The sequence below is a fragment of the Protomyctophum parallelum genome (assembly GCF_964188405.1).
Source record: "Protomyctophum parallelum genome assembly, chromosome: 7".
NCBI classification, from domain to species: Eukaryota; Metazoa; Chordata; class Actinopteri; order Myctophiformes; family Myctophidae; genus Protomyctophum; species Protomyctophum parallelum.
Genome location: NC_139705.1, coordinates 33711107 through 33728469, shown reverse-complemented (window position 1 = coordinate 33728469; position 17363 = coordinate 33711107). Strand labels below are relative to the sequence as shown.

Genomic DNA, 17363 nt, shown 5'->3' with positions numbered 1-17363 from the left:
GCCCTTAGTGTCAACGTCTGTTACCCTGGTAATCATTTATTTATCACAACACATTCACAATTTTTTTTATTTGATTAACTCAGTAAACATGTTTGACATCTGTTCATTCCTCACAATGACAGTTCAGCATGTGGTGGCACCGAATGGTCGGCTACAGTCGTATCAGCCCTAGCTAGGGCTGATAACACTTAATACCCTACCCTCTCTGGCCATTTATCACTCCCCGCACCCAGAGCAAATACAGGCTGAGTATCAAGAATGTGATGAGAATTAAAGATGGCACCTCTTGAACTCAATGGATTGCCATATTTAAATTGTATCCATGGATAATATGGCAGTTGAGAGAAGAATACTGCATAAGCTAAAGTAGCACTGCATGATTGCAAAGGATGGTTTGGTAAAATTCCAGACATTGAGTTCATCCAGGCTCTAAGGAACCAAAACACAGAGTGGAAAACAGCAACCTTCTGCAGAAATAATTCCAGCTGCATGGCATTTCCTTTTCCAGTCCAGTTCCTCGTTGGCAGTAATGTCAATCTAACTAACAATTAGCCTAATGCATTATACAAAGGCTATTTTGTCTTTGTAAATAAATAAGGCTTTGGGTACGGTATGTAATTAACTAATTATCGCTCAGGATTCTCTCTTGCCCTCAGTTGAGTTGGGCAGCGGTGGCCAAAAGTTTAGAGGAGCGTCATTGTTTCCAGTTCGATTACCCGGACCGGCAAGACAATTTTAGGTGCGGAAGTGAATGGTCACACCCCTCCCCCAACACTGCCGTACCCTTGAGCAAGGCACTGAACCCCAAACTGCTCCAGTGGAGCTGATCAGTTACCAACAGTAGTGACTGTTGTCAGCTCCCATGCTTTAATGTCGGTGTGTCTGTGTTTCTATTGTTTAGGGCGTTGCTGAAAATGACCTGGCTCCTTTTCTGTGTAGAAACCAGGGGGGCAGTCAGCCAGATATTTCGTGAAGCCTCATTTGAAATCGGTAGTTCATATAATGGCCTGTTGTGGCGCTGGACTGGACCCAAAAAGCCCCATAGCTCCATAGAGGCCCATGTATTTGGGCCCAACTTCACCTAGACTGTATTACCTTAATAAACATGGTCATGAATACTTTCTGCTTCCAGTCACTAGTTGTCTCCACCAGGCCGAAGGCATGTGGGGAGAGTATGTTTTGCACTCCGTCCGTCCGTGTGTCCGTCCGTGTGTCCGTCCGTCCGTCCGTGTGTCCGTGAGCAGCTAATCTCGGCCACCGTTAACCCGGTCGATGCCACATTTTGCACACACACTCCCTGGATGCCAACGATGAACCTCTGCCCCAAACTTTCCAGAACGGCCTGTTATAGCGCCACCAGGAGGCCGCTTTGTGCAAAACAAGTTTTTGCACAGTACACCTACAGATTTTGTCCAAACATCACACAAATTGGTACACAGTCTCTCTAGAGCCATTCAACGAAACGGGTCTTTCAGATTTATCAGACTCCATCCTGATTGGTTAAGATTGGCTTCCAAAGTTCACAGGAGTGCTCAGTTTCAAACAAAATGCTGCAAATCATGAACACATCGCGTGATTTCCGTGAAATTGTGCACCCACATTCCCACTAGGCCGAGGACGAAATGCCACATGAACAATTTCAACTCAGACTCAAGGTGGCGCTATAACTGGCCGAAAAGTGTTTTTACCTCTAACTGCACGGATCTGTGGATAACTTTGTATGCCAACTCCCTAGAGGCCAAGGAAAAACCTTTGCCTGGAATTTTTCACATCTGCTCTTTATAGCGCCACCAGGAGGCCGACATATGTAAAACACATTTTCTATTATTACTCCTTCACATTTTATCCAAATTTCACGCAAATCGGTATACACTATCTCCATAGTCATGTGATCAACACGGAGCGCCACCATTTCCCATCTTCCATCCTGATTGGCTAAGATTGGCTTCCAAAGCTCACACGATTCGTCCATTTCGAAAAAAGCCCACAAATCACAAACACAGTGTGCAATTTCCGTTAAATTATACACACACATTTTCACTAGGCCGAGGACGACATGCCACAATTTTTTCCTCAAAATCAGCCTCACGGTGGCGCTATAACAGGCCAATTCCTGTTTTTAGCTATAACTGCATCGATCTGTATACAACTTATGTATGCACACATGGAAAAACATTGTACCTGCATCCCTCCAACACGAACCTCCGGCCCAAATCTTCCTCAACAGCCTGTTATAGCGCCACCATGAGGCCACAACCTGACCTGCCCTGGTGGAGACCTGTTTGGCACTTTGTCTAGTTTAAAGTCTCATTTCTAATGTCATAATATTCTTTTTGGAAAATTATGGTCCCATTTATAAAAGAAATTACCATAATGTCGCGTATGTTCTGAGGGGCGTGGCTACCGTTACAGTCTATGATCGGGAGTCCCCACCCACTCGAGTCAAAATAAAAACCAACAGAGAAGAAGGGGGGAAGTCCCGCCTCGTTGTCTGGGCCAGCCAATGGCCAGCTGGGCCAAAACGGATCTTGAAAGATGGCGACTTACAGTGCATTAGAATGCAAGGGATTTCAGGCTTCATTTTAGACCCGGGGAACGCTTTGTCCATATTTTTTACAGTCTATGGTAGAAACAGGAACTCTGGTTTAGCCATTTCTTAGTCCACTTCTTCCCAGGTGCTTCTGTGTGTATTCCTACTAACAACAACGCTACATGTTTATGATCGTGGTGCTGATGATGCATTCTGTTAGCAGAATCGGTCTTGAGAGATTCGTTTGAAAGTTAAATATCCCTTCATCCCATTAAGACATCAGGTCGATTCTACAAATGCCTTCAAAATCAGTAGGTCTCACACTTTTTCCAAAAATGTTCAAAAATAGCAGATGTACAAGCTTGTATATCTAAAAATGACACTAATCTAATATGACAAAGATGCTTTCCTGGTTTTAATGGGTTAAGAGGCCTGAAATCAGATTTGTGTAATTAATTACCTCTAAAGTAAAACGTGGCTTAGCTTTTGAATATACATCACAATGATCTTGTGAAACCTTACAAGCAGATGTGCAACCTTGACTTGTTAAGCAAGTCTGTAGGGGACTGTTTCATAAAAAACAAAAAGGTGATTGCTGATGACTAATCCAAGTTTGCAGGTTATATTTCTTTAAACAACATGCTATATGTACAGCACACAAAGCTGTAACATTGGATTGTTATGTTAATAGTATACCTTTATTTATTTTCTTATTCAGCGTTAGTAATACTAACCTGGGGTTGAAATCAGTTTTTCCAAGGGACCCAAGGTAAATCCTCCCCTTAGCCCTTCAGCTTCTGGATTCTGCATATTTACAAAGGTGCTTAGGACTAAATGTCATTCATTCTTACTTAGATAAGCCCAATCAATCAATGTCTCACGATGTTGTTTTTTTTAACTTCTCTCATGGTGGGTGATCAACAAATGAATACAGAGGAAACAAATCCATCCGATTATAGTACTTTGCCAACTGAACATAGCCTGAACCATGAGTATTTAAAATAATTTAATCTGACAAATCATTTTACTTTATTTGATCAACTTGCAGACCATAACTGCCTCAGTGTCAGCACAAAGCATTCTTTTCACCTTTCTTTTTCTCCAACAAAATTAATGATTCTTCACTAATTTCAACATCTGAAACAGTGGTAAACATTTCCTCATCAGCAAAAGGGGAAACGTTTGTATTTCTCTCCTCGAAACAACACACACACCTTTAGTGTTGTGTCAAATGCACAGAATTACTCCCTGGACATTTCACTTCTCCATGGAATAACCCTGAGCAATTCCCCAACACTGACACACAAACACACCGATGTGCACTGAATACTTTTGCAACATCCCCAGCGGTCAAAGGGAGTCTACCCGCTCGCCTCAGCCTAATATGGCTAGTCTGGTGCGTCACAGAAGCAGGGACAACAGTTGCAGAAGGGACTGACACTGGAGCAGCTCGAACAGTTAAAGCCTTTTGTTCAGGTGCTAGTACAACAAGAAATGACTGACGTTTCCTCAGAGTCACCTGGTGGTCAGACACAATTGAAACACCTTGCTGCTTTTCGGCGACATCATGTACATAAACACCTCACATAAATCGAGTTGCTACAAGATGGTTGTTGCACGTTGTTGCAACAATTCTGTTACAAACGGATTTCTTACACAACATGAAACTTCCTCAACTATAGTATACAACGTCATTGAGATAGGAAAATTGACTTTATTAAGACATGAACCAATCTCTCCCGAGTTTCCACACAGGATTAATAAAGGTCTCCGTCTGTAAAGAGCAGGCAAGCTACTTGTAGGTTATAACAATGAATGAAGCGGTAGTTGAATGGCATAATAACAAGATCAAACACAGTGCTGTGCATAATATCCAAACTAAGAGTAGGAAAATGTCACCATTGCACTCAACCAAGTCTTCTGAAAAAGTACAGAACATAGAGAGGAATTTAATGGTTCATACACCAGAGTAAAACCTGTGGGAAATCCAATAAAACCTCAAGTCAGCACAAAATCCACACAAATCTACTTTCCCCAGGGAATTAACAAGTTGCAGGCGGCCGCATTGGAGAGTAAAGACAACGCACAGATGTTTTGGCATAAGCCTTGACCAGTGTTTAATATTGCACACTGATGAAGGCTTTGGCTGAAACATCTGTGCTGTGTTGTTTTTGTGTCGACTCTCCTACACTGCTGTGCTGTCCCTCTTAATTCTCCAGTAAAAGTTGATTGAAGTGGATTTTGCTCTCCCACGTCTCACATGTGAAAGCTGTAAATCCACTAGCACAAGCGTCTGCAACCTTTTTCAGATTAAGTGCCATGTTTTCATTTTCGTGATAGTCAGTGTGCCATATGTAATTATGACACCACATCAAAATAAATATTCCCTACTGATTTTGACTGTCCATGGGATACACATAACAACCTTAGAAATATTTTCTCAGGATGTATAGCATTAAACTCAGAGCAATGACCCACCCATCTCCCATCCCCAGTCATGAGTTAGGATTTTAAATGTACAATTATGTGCCGGATGTAATTTGTAGATGTGAGTGGACTTAACTTAACTGGCTAAACTTTTTTGGAATGAAAAGAAAAAAAAAATCTCTGTCTCACACTTATGCCAGTGTGCCATTGATCACCCTCCCCTGTGCCACTGCCAATGTTGGCACCCGTGCCTGAAGTTGCCTACCCCTGCACTAGCAAATAGCAATGTTCCATTTTGGTTAAGTGTTACTGCATTCAGTGCATTTCCCACCTTTGTTTTCTCTGCTGCGACAGTCAAAACTGTATACAATATACACCCATACAGGTCTTATGTAAAAGAGGGGAAAACTCCCACTGTAATATGTCGTCCACACAATGACACTTTTTTTTATCTACCGGTATGTCATTTTAGATTGTAGCATTGGCTATTCAAAAATAGAAGATGTATTGAAAGTGTTTAATGACATTTGTAGAATCAGCCTCAGAGTCCAACTCAAGTGCATGGCCCACCACGGCTATAACATATCAACACCACCAGTGCAGAATGGATGCTCAAATTATTATCGACATAGTTATGATTCTTTGCGTTAACGATTAGGCTCACAGAAGCTGAACACAGGCTTGTCAAAGTGACGTTTAACAAACGGGTGACATCATTGTGTAGTCAGAAGATATTATATTCCAGTATCCTTTTGCTCCCAACACAATTACAGGAGTGTTTTCCCCTACTACGCCCCAGCAACAGTGTTGGGTCAGCTACATGTAGCTTAACTTGCCCTTTATTTGATGTTTTTTTTTCAGTAAGAATTGAGGCTCCAATACCTGCATGTATAGTGGAGTAAGCAATAGGTCTATTAAAGTTAATTGGTAGGCCTATTAGCTATTATTCATTGTTACTATCTGCAGTGTTGGGAAAACAGTGAATCATAGCTAATAGGCTATCTATTGCTTACTCCACGTGAGGAGCAGGTATTCGAGCCTCAATTCTTACTGAGGGAAAAAACATCAAATAAATAATTAAAACCAGTGTTGGGCAAATTAAGCTACACCTACATGTGCTGACCAGCAATGGACCTGGGCTATAGCTGACCCAACAATGCCCAGCAATTAATACCGTTACAAATGGCATTCCACTGATTAACAACACTCACCTGTATTCTATGGCAGAGGAGGTGCTCAGACTCCTGGTCTTCCTGGTACAGAGGGAAAGGCCATGGTTGGGAACTTTGCCACCGTCACAGGTGGCGCAGCAATAAGGGACAGACCCGCCCCCTACACCCAGCTCCTCTCCGCGTCCACCACGGTCCATGTTCACCGGCTAGGCAGCTTTGGAGACCACACACACAAACAATGAGGATTGGCTCATTTGTGAAACTGGAGAGAGGGCAATGTTATGTTTAAACTAAAGCAAATAATACACTGCGCAGGACCAAAGGGCAAATGTGATTTACTCCGCCGTGTTAATCTCAAATATCTTGAAAGCAGAGGGAAGAGTGGGAACTGGGAAGCCACGTGCCACCAAATATTTCCCTGTGCAATATTTTCCATGTGCATGATGATGTCTCGTTGATTAACTTAAAAAAACAGTAAAAAAAACAGTATCAATACAGTGCAATAAAAAAAGTATAGGATCCGCTCTTTGCAGTTGTCAGCATTATCATGAAATTGGACAGCAGGACAGCAACGATCTTGCAGAACATTGCTGGTCATTGTTTGGTTCCATTTGTACACTTTGTCTTGAATCAACAACACACGCGATTTTACAGTGCAGGATCCTGACTCCTGAATGATGGACAGCCTAGTACTAAATCATAGCTAATGTAGCTAATGTTAACTAGCATGTAAACCAGCAGGCTACTTAGTTATCTTATTATGACAGTCACACTGTCCAAAAAGTGTATTTAACACTAACCTTTTATCCACAACGTTACAAGGAGCACGACAATGTCACCAGAGCCTTCTCCATGAATTAGTTGTATGCATTTAGTTCAAATCATTACAATTATAGCTTTTCCTTGCTGTAAACAGTCAGCCCATAGTTTCCTGATTCCCTAATGGTACACCGAGACTCGTGACCCATACAATTCTACCACGCCATAAATAGTTGTTTTTTCTTCGCACACTGTTATATTATATAAATGTGGGGAAACGGTACATCTTTTCAACCGTCTCTCTCACCTATCTGGTGCTTTGCAGTGTAACTGCTAATTCCTCTCAGAGTCACCGAATTCGGTAGGTTGCCACTCTCGGTGTTACACAGACGGAGCAGCAGCACCTGACGTCATGTTGGACGAGCTGCTTCGATCTGGTGCGAGTCATTCATTGGACAGTAGGGTAGGCGCTGTTGTTACGGCTGAGGTATTATATCGTTTGTTTTGACTTTTTATGCACCGAATGTAAAAGAGCAAGACTGCAAGTGCATAACCGTTTTTATACTGTGTTGTTATTATTATTATTATTATTATTATTATTATTATTATTATTATTGTCTCGACTCCACCAGGCCGAAGGCATGGGGGGAGAGTATGTTTTGCACTCCGTCCGTCCGTGTGTCCGTCCGTGTGTGTGTGTGTCCGTCCGTCCGTGAGCAGCTAATCTCGGCCACCGTTAACCCGCTCGATGCCAAATTTTGCACACACACTCCCTGGATCAAACGATGAACCTCTGCCCCAAATTTTCCAGAACGGCCTGTTATAGCGCCACCAGGAGGCCGCTTTGTGCAAAACAAGTTTTTGCACAGTACACCTACAGATTTTGTCCAAACATCACGCAAATTGGTACACAGTCTCTCTAGAGCCATTCAACGAAACCGGTCTTTCACATTTCTCAGACTCCATCCTGATTGGTTAAGATTGGCTTCCAAAGTTCACAGGAGTGCTCAGTTTCAAACAAAATGCTGCAAATCATGAACACATCGCGTGATTTCCGTGAAATTGTGCACCCACATTCCCACTAGGCCGAGGACGAAATGCCACATGAACAATTTCAACTCAGACTCAAGGTGGCGCTATAACTGGCCGAAAAGTGTTTTTACCTCTAACTGCACGGATCTGTGGATAACTTTGTATGCCAACTCCCTAGAGGCCAAGGAAAAACCTTTGCCTGGAATTTTTCACATCTGCTCTTTATAGCGCCACCAGGAGGCCGACATATGTAAAACACATTTTCTATTCTTACTCCTTCAGATTTTATCCAAATTTCACGCAAATCGCTATACACTATCTCCATAGTCATGTGATCAACACGGAGCGTCACCATTTCCCATCTTCCATCCTGATTGGCTAAGATTTGCTTCCAAAGCTCACACGATTCGTCCATTTCGAAAAAAGGCCACAAATCACAAACACAGTGTGCAATTTCCGTTAAATTATACACGCACATTTTCACTAGGCCGAGGACGACATGCCACATTTTTTTCCTCAAAATCAGCCTCACGGTGGCGCTATAACAGGCCAATTCCTGTTTTTAGCTATAACTGCATCGATCTGTATACAACTTATGTATGCACACATGGAAAAACATTGTACCTGCATCCCTCCAACACGAACCTCCGGCCCAAATCTTCCTCAACAGCCTGTTATAGCGCCACCATGAGGCCACAACCTGACCTGCCCTGGTGGAGACCTGTGCCGATTGGCACTTTGTCTAGTTATTATTATTATTATTAAGACAATAAAAAGTCCAGACCAGGAGCATCAACCTGCCAAGGAGCCCCTCTAGCTTTGCTGAGCTCTGACTCGGTGTTGCTCTACACCAGAGCTTGTCCTCAGCAGTACTAGCCTAGGCATCCTCCTCATCCATCCTGTCCTACTATAAAATGAAGAAAACTGTGTCTGTCCTCATCCATTTGTCTCGTCATGGGTTGTCAAAAAAAAAAAAATGTTTTTTTTTTTTTTTGTACCGAAATGGTAACTCTGTCATTTCTCTACCGTTTTGGACGGGGGTGGGCTCATTTGAATCGTGTCGCCCCCCTGGGGACGTCTTTGGGGTCTCAAGGTTCGGGGACCCCCAGGGACCCCCAGGAACCTCCGCCCCACCCCCTCCTGGTGCTCTTCTTGGAAACTAAATACAATATAAACAGTGGGAGTGGGGCAAAGAAGAAAGGCCCTTATTGAGACCCTGCAACAGAATTCTGCAAATCCATTCTCAGGATCCAGTGGAAAACACCAAATAACGCATGCAGGGCAGAATTAGAACGATACACACTCAACACACAATCAAAATAAAAGAGAGCACTTAAATTGTACAACCACCTAAAAGATGCACATCATAACACACAGAGAAACTCTAGAGAGATGCCCCCGCAGCCAGCTGGCCCTGGTCCTGAAACACAAACAGAAGCTAGAGCCACCAGATAGAAAACTCACTGGACTAAACCAAATGATAAAACAGCAAAAGGAAAGCTATCTGACACATTGGAAAGAAGCAACCCAAAAGCAGAGTAAACTTGAATGCTATATCTTGCCCTAAACAGATAATACACTGTGGCAGAATACCTGAGCACTAGCTTTGATCGACCCAAAACAAAGACAAATCTTGACTATATACGTACAGAAAGTCTTGCGTTGCGACTTGCGAGTCACTGCACCCAAAATGAAGTGGAATTAACTGAGCTACATTTCCTAATCGTCATTCCACTGGGATTCCTGTTCTGTCCTGTTCCTGTTCACAAACATGACTAAAAATGACTAAAAACCTGCTGAGCGAAGTACAAATATGTGCAAACACAGCAGCAAGTTCTGTGAGCTGCTGTGATTGGAGAAGGATATCAGATGGAACACAAGCACCTTAAAGACTACTAATCATTGTGTGTAGCCTATTCTGCATTTTTTTTGTACCGAAATGGTAACTCTGTCATTTCTCTACCGTTTTGGACGGGGGTGGGCTCATTTGAATCGTGTCGCCCCCCTGGGGACGTCTTTGGGGTCTCAAGGTTCGGGGACCCCCAGGAACCTCCGCCCCACCCCCTCCTGGTGCTCTTCTTGGAAACTAAATACAATATAAACAGTGGGAGTGGGGCAAAGAAGAAAGGCCCTTATTGAGACCCTGCAACAGAATTCTGCAAATCCATTCTCAGGATCCAGTGGAAAACACCAAATAACGCATGCAGGGCAGAATTAGAACGATACACACTCACAATCAAAATAAAAGAGAGCACTTAAATTGTACAACCACCTAAAAGATGCACATCATAACACACAGAGAAACTCTAGAGAGATGCCCCCGCAGCCAGCTGGCCCTGGTCCTGAAACACAAACAGAAGCTAGAGCCACCAGATAGAAAACTCACTGGACTAAACCAAATGATAAAACAGCAAAAGGAAAGCTATCTGACACATTGGAAAGAAGCAACCCAAAAGCAGAGTAAACTTGAATGCTATATCTTGCCCTAAACAGATAATACATTCCACTGGGATTCCTGTTCACCACACCCACAAATCTTGACTATATACGTACAGAAAGTCTTGCGTTGCGACTTGCGAGTCACTGCACCCAAAATTAAGTGGAAACTGAGCTACATTTCCTAACCGTCATTCCACTGGGATTCCTGTTCACCACACCCACAAACATGACTAAAAATGACTAAAAACCTGCTGAGCGAAGTACAAATATGTGCAAACACAGCAGCAAGTTCTGTGAGCTGCTGTGATAGGAGAAGGATATCAGATGGAACACAAGCACCTTAAAGACTACTAATCATTGTGTGTATTCTGCATAGTGACCAGGTACATTGATTTATTGGATACTCTGACTTTCAATTGTACATACATTTCGTTTTGATTGTATAATGTTCCACTTTTGCTTTGGCCTTTGAGTTTAATTGGAATTGTGTGTGTGTGTGTGTGTGTGTGTGTGTGTGTGTGTGTGTGTGTGTGTGTGTGTGTGTGTGTGTGTGTGTGTGTGTGTGTGTGTGTGTGTGTGTGTGTGTGTGTGTGTGTGTGTGTGTGTGTGCGTGTGCGTGCATGCGTGCGTGCGTGCGTGTGAACTTCTGAGAGAGTATTGCTTCAGTGAGTGTAATGTGCCAAAATGAATGGCTGGCAGGCGACAAATGGCAACATCAGCTCTACTAATGGTGAGGGAATTTAATACATGTAACAAAAATGTATTTTAGTTGGCAAAACCTAAGATCATTTGTTAGGCGCTGAGGAACTCGTGGTCACTTTTTCCCCTCTAGTCATTATGGTATGTGACCAGTGTTTTCTGTACGGTTGGGTTGACAAAGATGATGTTCAGTGCATCGTTGTGTTTATGGGCTATGTGACATATTTGAGCAGTTGTTGTATCGCCTATCTAGGGTTATTTTATTTTATAAAGTGAACTCTACATTACTGCCCTCCTGTGTTTACTCCAGGTAATCACAACCTTGTGTCTGTTCATACAGTATGTATGTCAAAATGGCCATGTAATTCCCTCAGGGCATTTCACATTTACAAGGTTGAGACAGACATGATGTCACAGTGACCTTGACCTTTGACCTTCAACCACCTACTTCTAATCAGTTCATCCTTGAGGCCAACTGGACAAGTCCTGTACCTGGCCTTATAATACCTCCATTTTGACTAATTGTGGTGTGGAATTCATTTTGAGTGTGGTTGGCCACAGGGCAATTCTTTTCGACCATAGGTCGCATTTAGGCTACTATGAAAACTTGCATCTCCCGTCCGTCAGTTAGTTATAGTCACCCACACCTCCATATGGTCACGCCTCGTGACCATATATGGAGGTGTGGGTGACTATAACGTGACATCTGATCACGTCTCCATATATGGTCAGGCCTTATACAGTATGGTCACACCTGGTGACATCACAGTGACACGTCACGCCACCATATATGGCCATCTCCATATATGAACATCACAACACTGACCTCATCTAACCCTGGATAACCGAGAAGACTGGATCATCACCTAGATCTGCATATATGGAGCCGGCCAGCAACTCATCTGACCTCAAACCTCAAACCCTTAGATCTCCATATATGGAGCTGACCTGTTATGACATTCCAGATGGAGTCTATACAGACGTCAGAACGTCATAGTGATGTCATAACAGGCCAGCTCCATATCTAGGGGTGATCAGGTGTGATCAATCGGCTAATTTGGGCCCTGTCCAGAGCCTGGGCAGCATTCAGGCAACACAACGTAACCTGATCGGATCAGACTGAATCTGATCTGATCGCATAGCCAATCTATGATGTCAGTCAACATATCTATGACATATGATTCCATATTTGGGCTAGTTTTCAGCATGATTCGACTACCTTGAATTTTCATTGTGAAAATTAAAAGTTAAATACTTCAAAATATTATATATATACAATACATCACTGACAGTGACCTTGGGAAAGTTTGGGCATCTCCAATCTCCATATATCAACCTAAACAATCTCAGTCTATGACATCACTGATGCACCAACATGGGAGAGTTTGGGGATCTCCATATATGGGCAAGTGTTTCAACCAATCAGCCTGGGGAGTTGGTCGTTTTTCAATGTGGCTCTGACATTTCTTTCATCTATTTATTCTTAAGGATCTATGTGTGCTGATGTCACAGTTCCATGTGTTAGGTGTACTGGTAACAGTTAAATTATTGCTTTAATAACAAGCAGGGAGCTGTGATATCATGTCTCTCATAGACTACTTGGAGGGAAGAATCACATTTGAGGAGTTCGACAAAACCAGAGAACAAGAGACGAAGGAATCAGCGAGACCGTCTTCAGGTGACGATGGGGAGGGGGCTAATGCTCAGCCCACAACCTCTGGCCAAAACCTCAGGAAAACGGGGAATGTAGAGGCGGAAGTTGACCCTATGGTCCAGCAGGCATTCGCCTCCATGTTTGAAGATGGTGATCAGCAGCCGTCTTCAGACGAGGACGAGGATGACGACAACGAGTCAGACACTCTGAGCTACATTGACGATGAAAAAGACGAGGACTATAATGTGAAGGAGGTGGTGCGTGGGGGGGAGAGGCGAAGCGGACGAAGCAGGAGAAAGAAAGTGACGGATGAGGAGAAAGATGAGGTGGAGAAGGAGGCGACGGAGAAGCCAGTTGTGGGGGATGTGTTCGCCATGGAAATGGATCTGAACCATGAGAACAGAAAAATGGAGCGTCGTCATCGTAGCAAGCTGTCCCGGGCTCTGCGGGGCCTGATGGGGGAAGCCAACATCCGCTATGCCAGAGGAGAGAAGGACAACGCCATCCTGATGTGCACGGAGATTATCAGGCAGGCTCCTTTGGCCCACGAGCCCTTCTCGACCCTGGCCATGATCTATGAAGACAACGAGGACATGGACAAGGCGCTGCAGTTTGGGCTGATCGCGGCTCACCTCAACCCCTCAGACTGCGAGGAGTGGGTGAAACTGGCGGAGATGTCTTTGGAGCTAGGGAACTCGCGGCAGGCCGTGGTCTGCTACACCAAGGCCATCAAGTACGACCCAACCAACGTGCGCTTCCTGTGGGAGCGCTCCAGCCTCTACATGCAGCTCGGAGAGCACAAGCAGTGCATGGACGGCTACCGTCGCATCCTGTCGCTGTTGCCGATGGAGGACGGACAGAGCTTCATCCGGCTGTCCAAAGACCTGGCCAAGAGGTACTATGAGAGTAATGACCGGCCCTCTGCCTTGGGTGTGATGGAGGATGCGTTATACAGACACCCTGACCTCGTCACCGATGAGCTCACCAACATGGCTGCAGAGCTGTTCATTGCCGACCGCCAACACAGCAAAGCCATGCAGATTATGGTCCAGTTCTGTGGTATAGTGGTGGTGAGGGAAGAAGGTAAAGCAGACACGTCAGTGCAGATGGAGCTGAGGAGTACGAAGGAAGAAAGAGAGAAGGAGGAGGCTATGGAGTTGACGACAGATGTGGTAGAAGAGCCTGGAGAAATAAAGGAGATTGAGATCCCAGACTCTGTACCGGTGGACATCAGGGCCAAACTAATGGTCTGTCTCATACATGAGCACATCTTCAAACCCCTGGAAGCACTGCTGACAGAGTTAATGGAGCAGAGTCCAGAGGACGTAGGAGATTTGTATCTGGGCGTAGCAGAAGCGTGTCTGGAGGAGGGCCTGTATACCTCAGCCCAGCCGCTCCTCTCTGACCTGGTCACATATCCCAAATTTAACCTGGCTGTGGTCTGGCTTCGACACGCAGAGTGTTTTAAGGCATTAGGTCATATCGAGACGGCAGCAGAGAGCTACAGCAAGGTAGTGCAGATGGCCCCCCAGCACCTTGAAGCCCGTCTCTGCCTGTCTACACTGCAGCAGCAGCTGGGCCAACCAGACAATGCTCTGAAGGCCCTGGAACCCATGTATGACCCTGACACACTGGCCCAGGACTCCGCGGCCACTCAGCAGGAGTTGAAGCTGCTACTTCAACGCTCCGCTCTGCTGCAAACTCTGGGCAAAGCACAGGAAAACATAGACACCATGCTCATCATGTTGGCCATGCTGCTGAAGGTAGCCATGCAGCGTGCCCGAGTGTGTGTGCGGTCAACGTCCGATTCAGGTGAACATCGCCTGAAGCTGGTGAAGCTCAAAACTATGCCGTCGGACGTCGATGACCAGGAGGTCGCTTATCAGAACATCATGGGTAAGACCAGTACGATGTCCAAGGAGGATTGGTGGCAGCTGGTGGTGCGCTGTGTGCACACACTATGTAAGGTGAAGCGCTACAAAGAGGCCGATCTGCTGGTCGACTCGTCCATGGAGCTTGTCGTCTTTTACGAGAACAAAGCCAAGAGGAAAGAGCTGGAGTTCTTCGGCCTGTCGGCCGCCTTCCTCGACCGGAACTACCGGCGGGCGTACGACTACATCAGGTTGATGCTGATGGACAAGGTGGAATGCCCTCAGCTCTGGAACGTTTTCAACCAGGTGACGTTGAACTCTCAGGACCAGCGTCATCACCGCTTCTGCATGCGGCTGATGTTGAAGAACCCGGACAACCTCGCTCTGTGCGTCCTCTGTGGACACAACGCCCTGGTGTCCGGCAGCTTCAAGCACGCCCTGGGTCAGTACGTGCAGGCCTTCCGCACGGACCCCAAGAACCCTCTCCACAGCCTGTTCGTGGGCCTCACTTTCTTCCATATGGCTTCGCAGAAGTTTGTCGCCAAGCGGCATCTGCTGCTGGTGCAGGGGTTCTCCTTCCTGTGGCGTTACGTAGAGTTACGGGGAGCATGCCAGGAGAGCATGTACAACCTGGCCAGAGCCCTGCATGAAATGGGCCTGGTGCACCTGGCTATACACTACTACCAGCAGGCCCTGAGTTTACCCGCACCCACACTGGAGGGTATCCCTCCTGACCAGGTGGATCTGAGGAGGGAGATTGCATTCAATCTGTCCCTCATCTACCAGGCCAGTGGCAACACAGAAATGGCCTGCCAACTTATCAGAACCCACTGCATCATATGACTAGAAATGTGCAATTCTGGGGAAATTGCAGATGTGGTTGCTGATGTATGATGATGATGTATTGACCCACATGACGTCATACAATGTTTATACGGAATGTTTGTCTAGAATATAGTCTGGCAATAACTATAGCTGGTTGCCTTTGACAGCCACACGAATAAGTAAACACTAATTATTATGCATTGTACCGTAGTCATATACAGTTCAGTTAGGACAACTCAAGAATGGATGGAATATATATTTATTGAATATAAAATGAGCAATATATTTATTATGGTTTGGCGATGAATTGATTCTGCTTTTTAGGTACTCAGATCAAGTGCATCAGTCCCGACTCTCGAACATAGGGACTCCGAATCTCCCGTACCTAAACAGCAGATCCAAAACGACAGGTGTTAGCTGGGGTGGAGTGAGCAGTAAAAGTTTAAGCAGACAGCAGCACAGCAGTATCAGTGTGTGCAGCAGCAAACAAGCAAGCAGATTGAGTGAGCACTGCAGTGCAAACTTCCAGTTTAAATAGCTGGTATGAAGATGGAATGAGTGTGTGATTGGATGAAGTGAATCAGGTGAATGATAACGTGATGCTGAGGTGACCCAACGAACGGCCGGCAGCAACTGCACTGAGTTTGCATGTCTGTGACAGGCACGATGCTCATTTGTATGGACATTAAAGGTATATTCAGTGATTTCACTCAAAAAACCTTAGGTTTCGTTTTTGGCTGTGGGACCCAGCCTTTCGTCCAATCAGGATAGAGAGCCAAAAACGAAACCTAAGGTTTTTTGACCCCCAGGGGTTAACTGGGGGCAGGGAGGAACTCCTTATATGGCCAGCACACTCTATAGTTGGGAGGATTATCACAACAAAACAAACAAAATAAGTGATATTTGAATTAAGTGAAATCACTGAATATACCTTTAAAGACTATAATGTATTAAAATACATATTCTATATGAAAATAATATATATTAACAATAATAAATACATATTCTATTGAAATAATATTCTATGCTGAATATAGGTTTAGATCTGTGTTGAATAAAAGGCACTTTCATTGCATCTTCTTATTCATAATGGTTCATTCACACAGTTGTATTAAAAGTGTTATGATTTTGTGCGTGCGTGCGTGTGTTTGCATAGTTTATCTTTGAAAACTACCAGGGTGATCACTGTCTTCTTGTGCATGCCACCAGCAGCTCAAGGACGTCAATTTCAGAATATTTATATTCAAATTAGGGATGTGAATTGTAGATTAATGCATTAATAGCTAATTGATAATAAAGTTTTGATAAGCTTATTGATCGATTAGTTGATAAGCAGCGTTTTTGTAAAAATAAATCAGAGAATCTTAATTTCCCTCAGTGTCTAACATACAAATCTGCATTTTGCTGATATACAGAAATAATACTAAAGGCATATTATATTCCTTACATTGACAATGCAGGGCCAGGCCCAGACCCATTTACATACGCTGTACTGTACTGCGTTGCTCGGCAACACACACGCGCAGAAAGCATTACATTCACAGAAAGTCTTTAACCGACTCATTTCTTAACGGCGATTAATCGATTAACGACATAATCAACTCAAATCAATCAATGACAATGCTGTTTATGATTTGCATTAATGGCAGTGTCAGGTGACTTCAACCACGCATCACTCTCAAAGACCCTGCCCACTTTCTATCAGTTTGTGAGCTGCACTATGAGAGAGGACAGGACACATGGTGTGGTGGTGATGGGGAGGAGGGAGGGAGGGAGTGGCACCATGAGGTGTGGAAGGGTCTTAAAGGACCACTTCGCCACTTTTCAACCTATCTTCATATAAGGTCTTCACTAATAACATATAATAAGCATGATAAAATGGCAACATTTTGTGTCTGTGTTCATAGGAGGGCTGTGGGCAGTTCAGAAACCCGTCCACCAGTGACATCATCGAT

The 17363-nt window shown here is 44.4% G+C and overlaps 2 protein-coding genes across 3 annotated transcripts in view; one reads left to right on the top strand and one right to left on the bottom strand.

Annotated features, from left to right (window-relative positions):
- LOC310862348 (NAD kinase-like) overlaps nt 1-9329 on the bottom strand; it is a 33366-nt gene extending 24037 nt beyond the window's left edge. The window contains exons 1-3 of one of the 2 annotated variants that reach the window (XM_083770209.1): nt 9294-9329; nt 7196-7322; nt 6169-6343 (exon numbers count right to left, since the gene is read on the bottom strand). In XM_083770209.1, coding sequence (XP_083626335.1) covers nt 6169-6326 — 158 coding nt within the window. In that variant the 5' untranslated portion in view covers nt 6327-6343; nt 7196-7322; nt 9294-9329. Of the gene's footprint in view, nt 1-6168; nt 6344-6929; nt 7128-7195; nt 7323-9293 lie in introns of those variants that run through there. The other variant, XM_083770208.1, reaches the window with a different exon arrangement.
- A 3310-nt stretch (nt 9330-12639) lies between these two features.
- LOC310862045 (general transcription factor 3C polypeptide 3-like) lies at nt 12640-15426 on the top strand (the record flags this gene model as incomplete). The annotated part of the gene is made up of 1 exon (XM_083769782.1): nt 12640-15426. The coding sequence occupies one exon, from the start codon at nt 12640-12642 to the stop codon at nt 15424-15426; it is 2787 nt and encodes a 928-aa protein (XP_083625908.1).
- Nucleotides 15427-17363: the final 1937 nt, after the last annotated feature.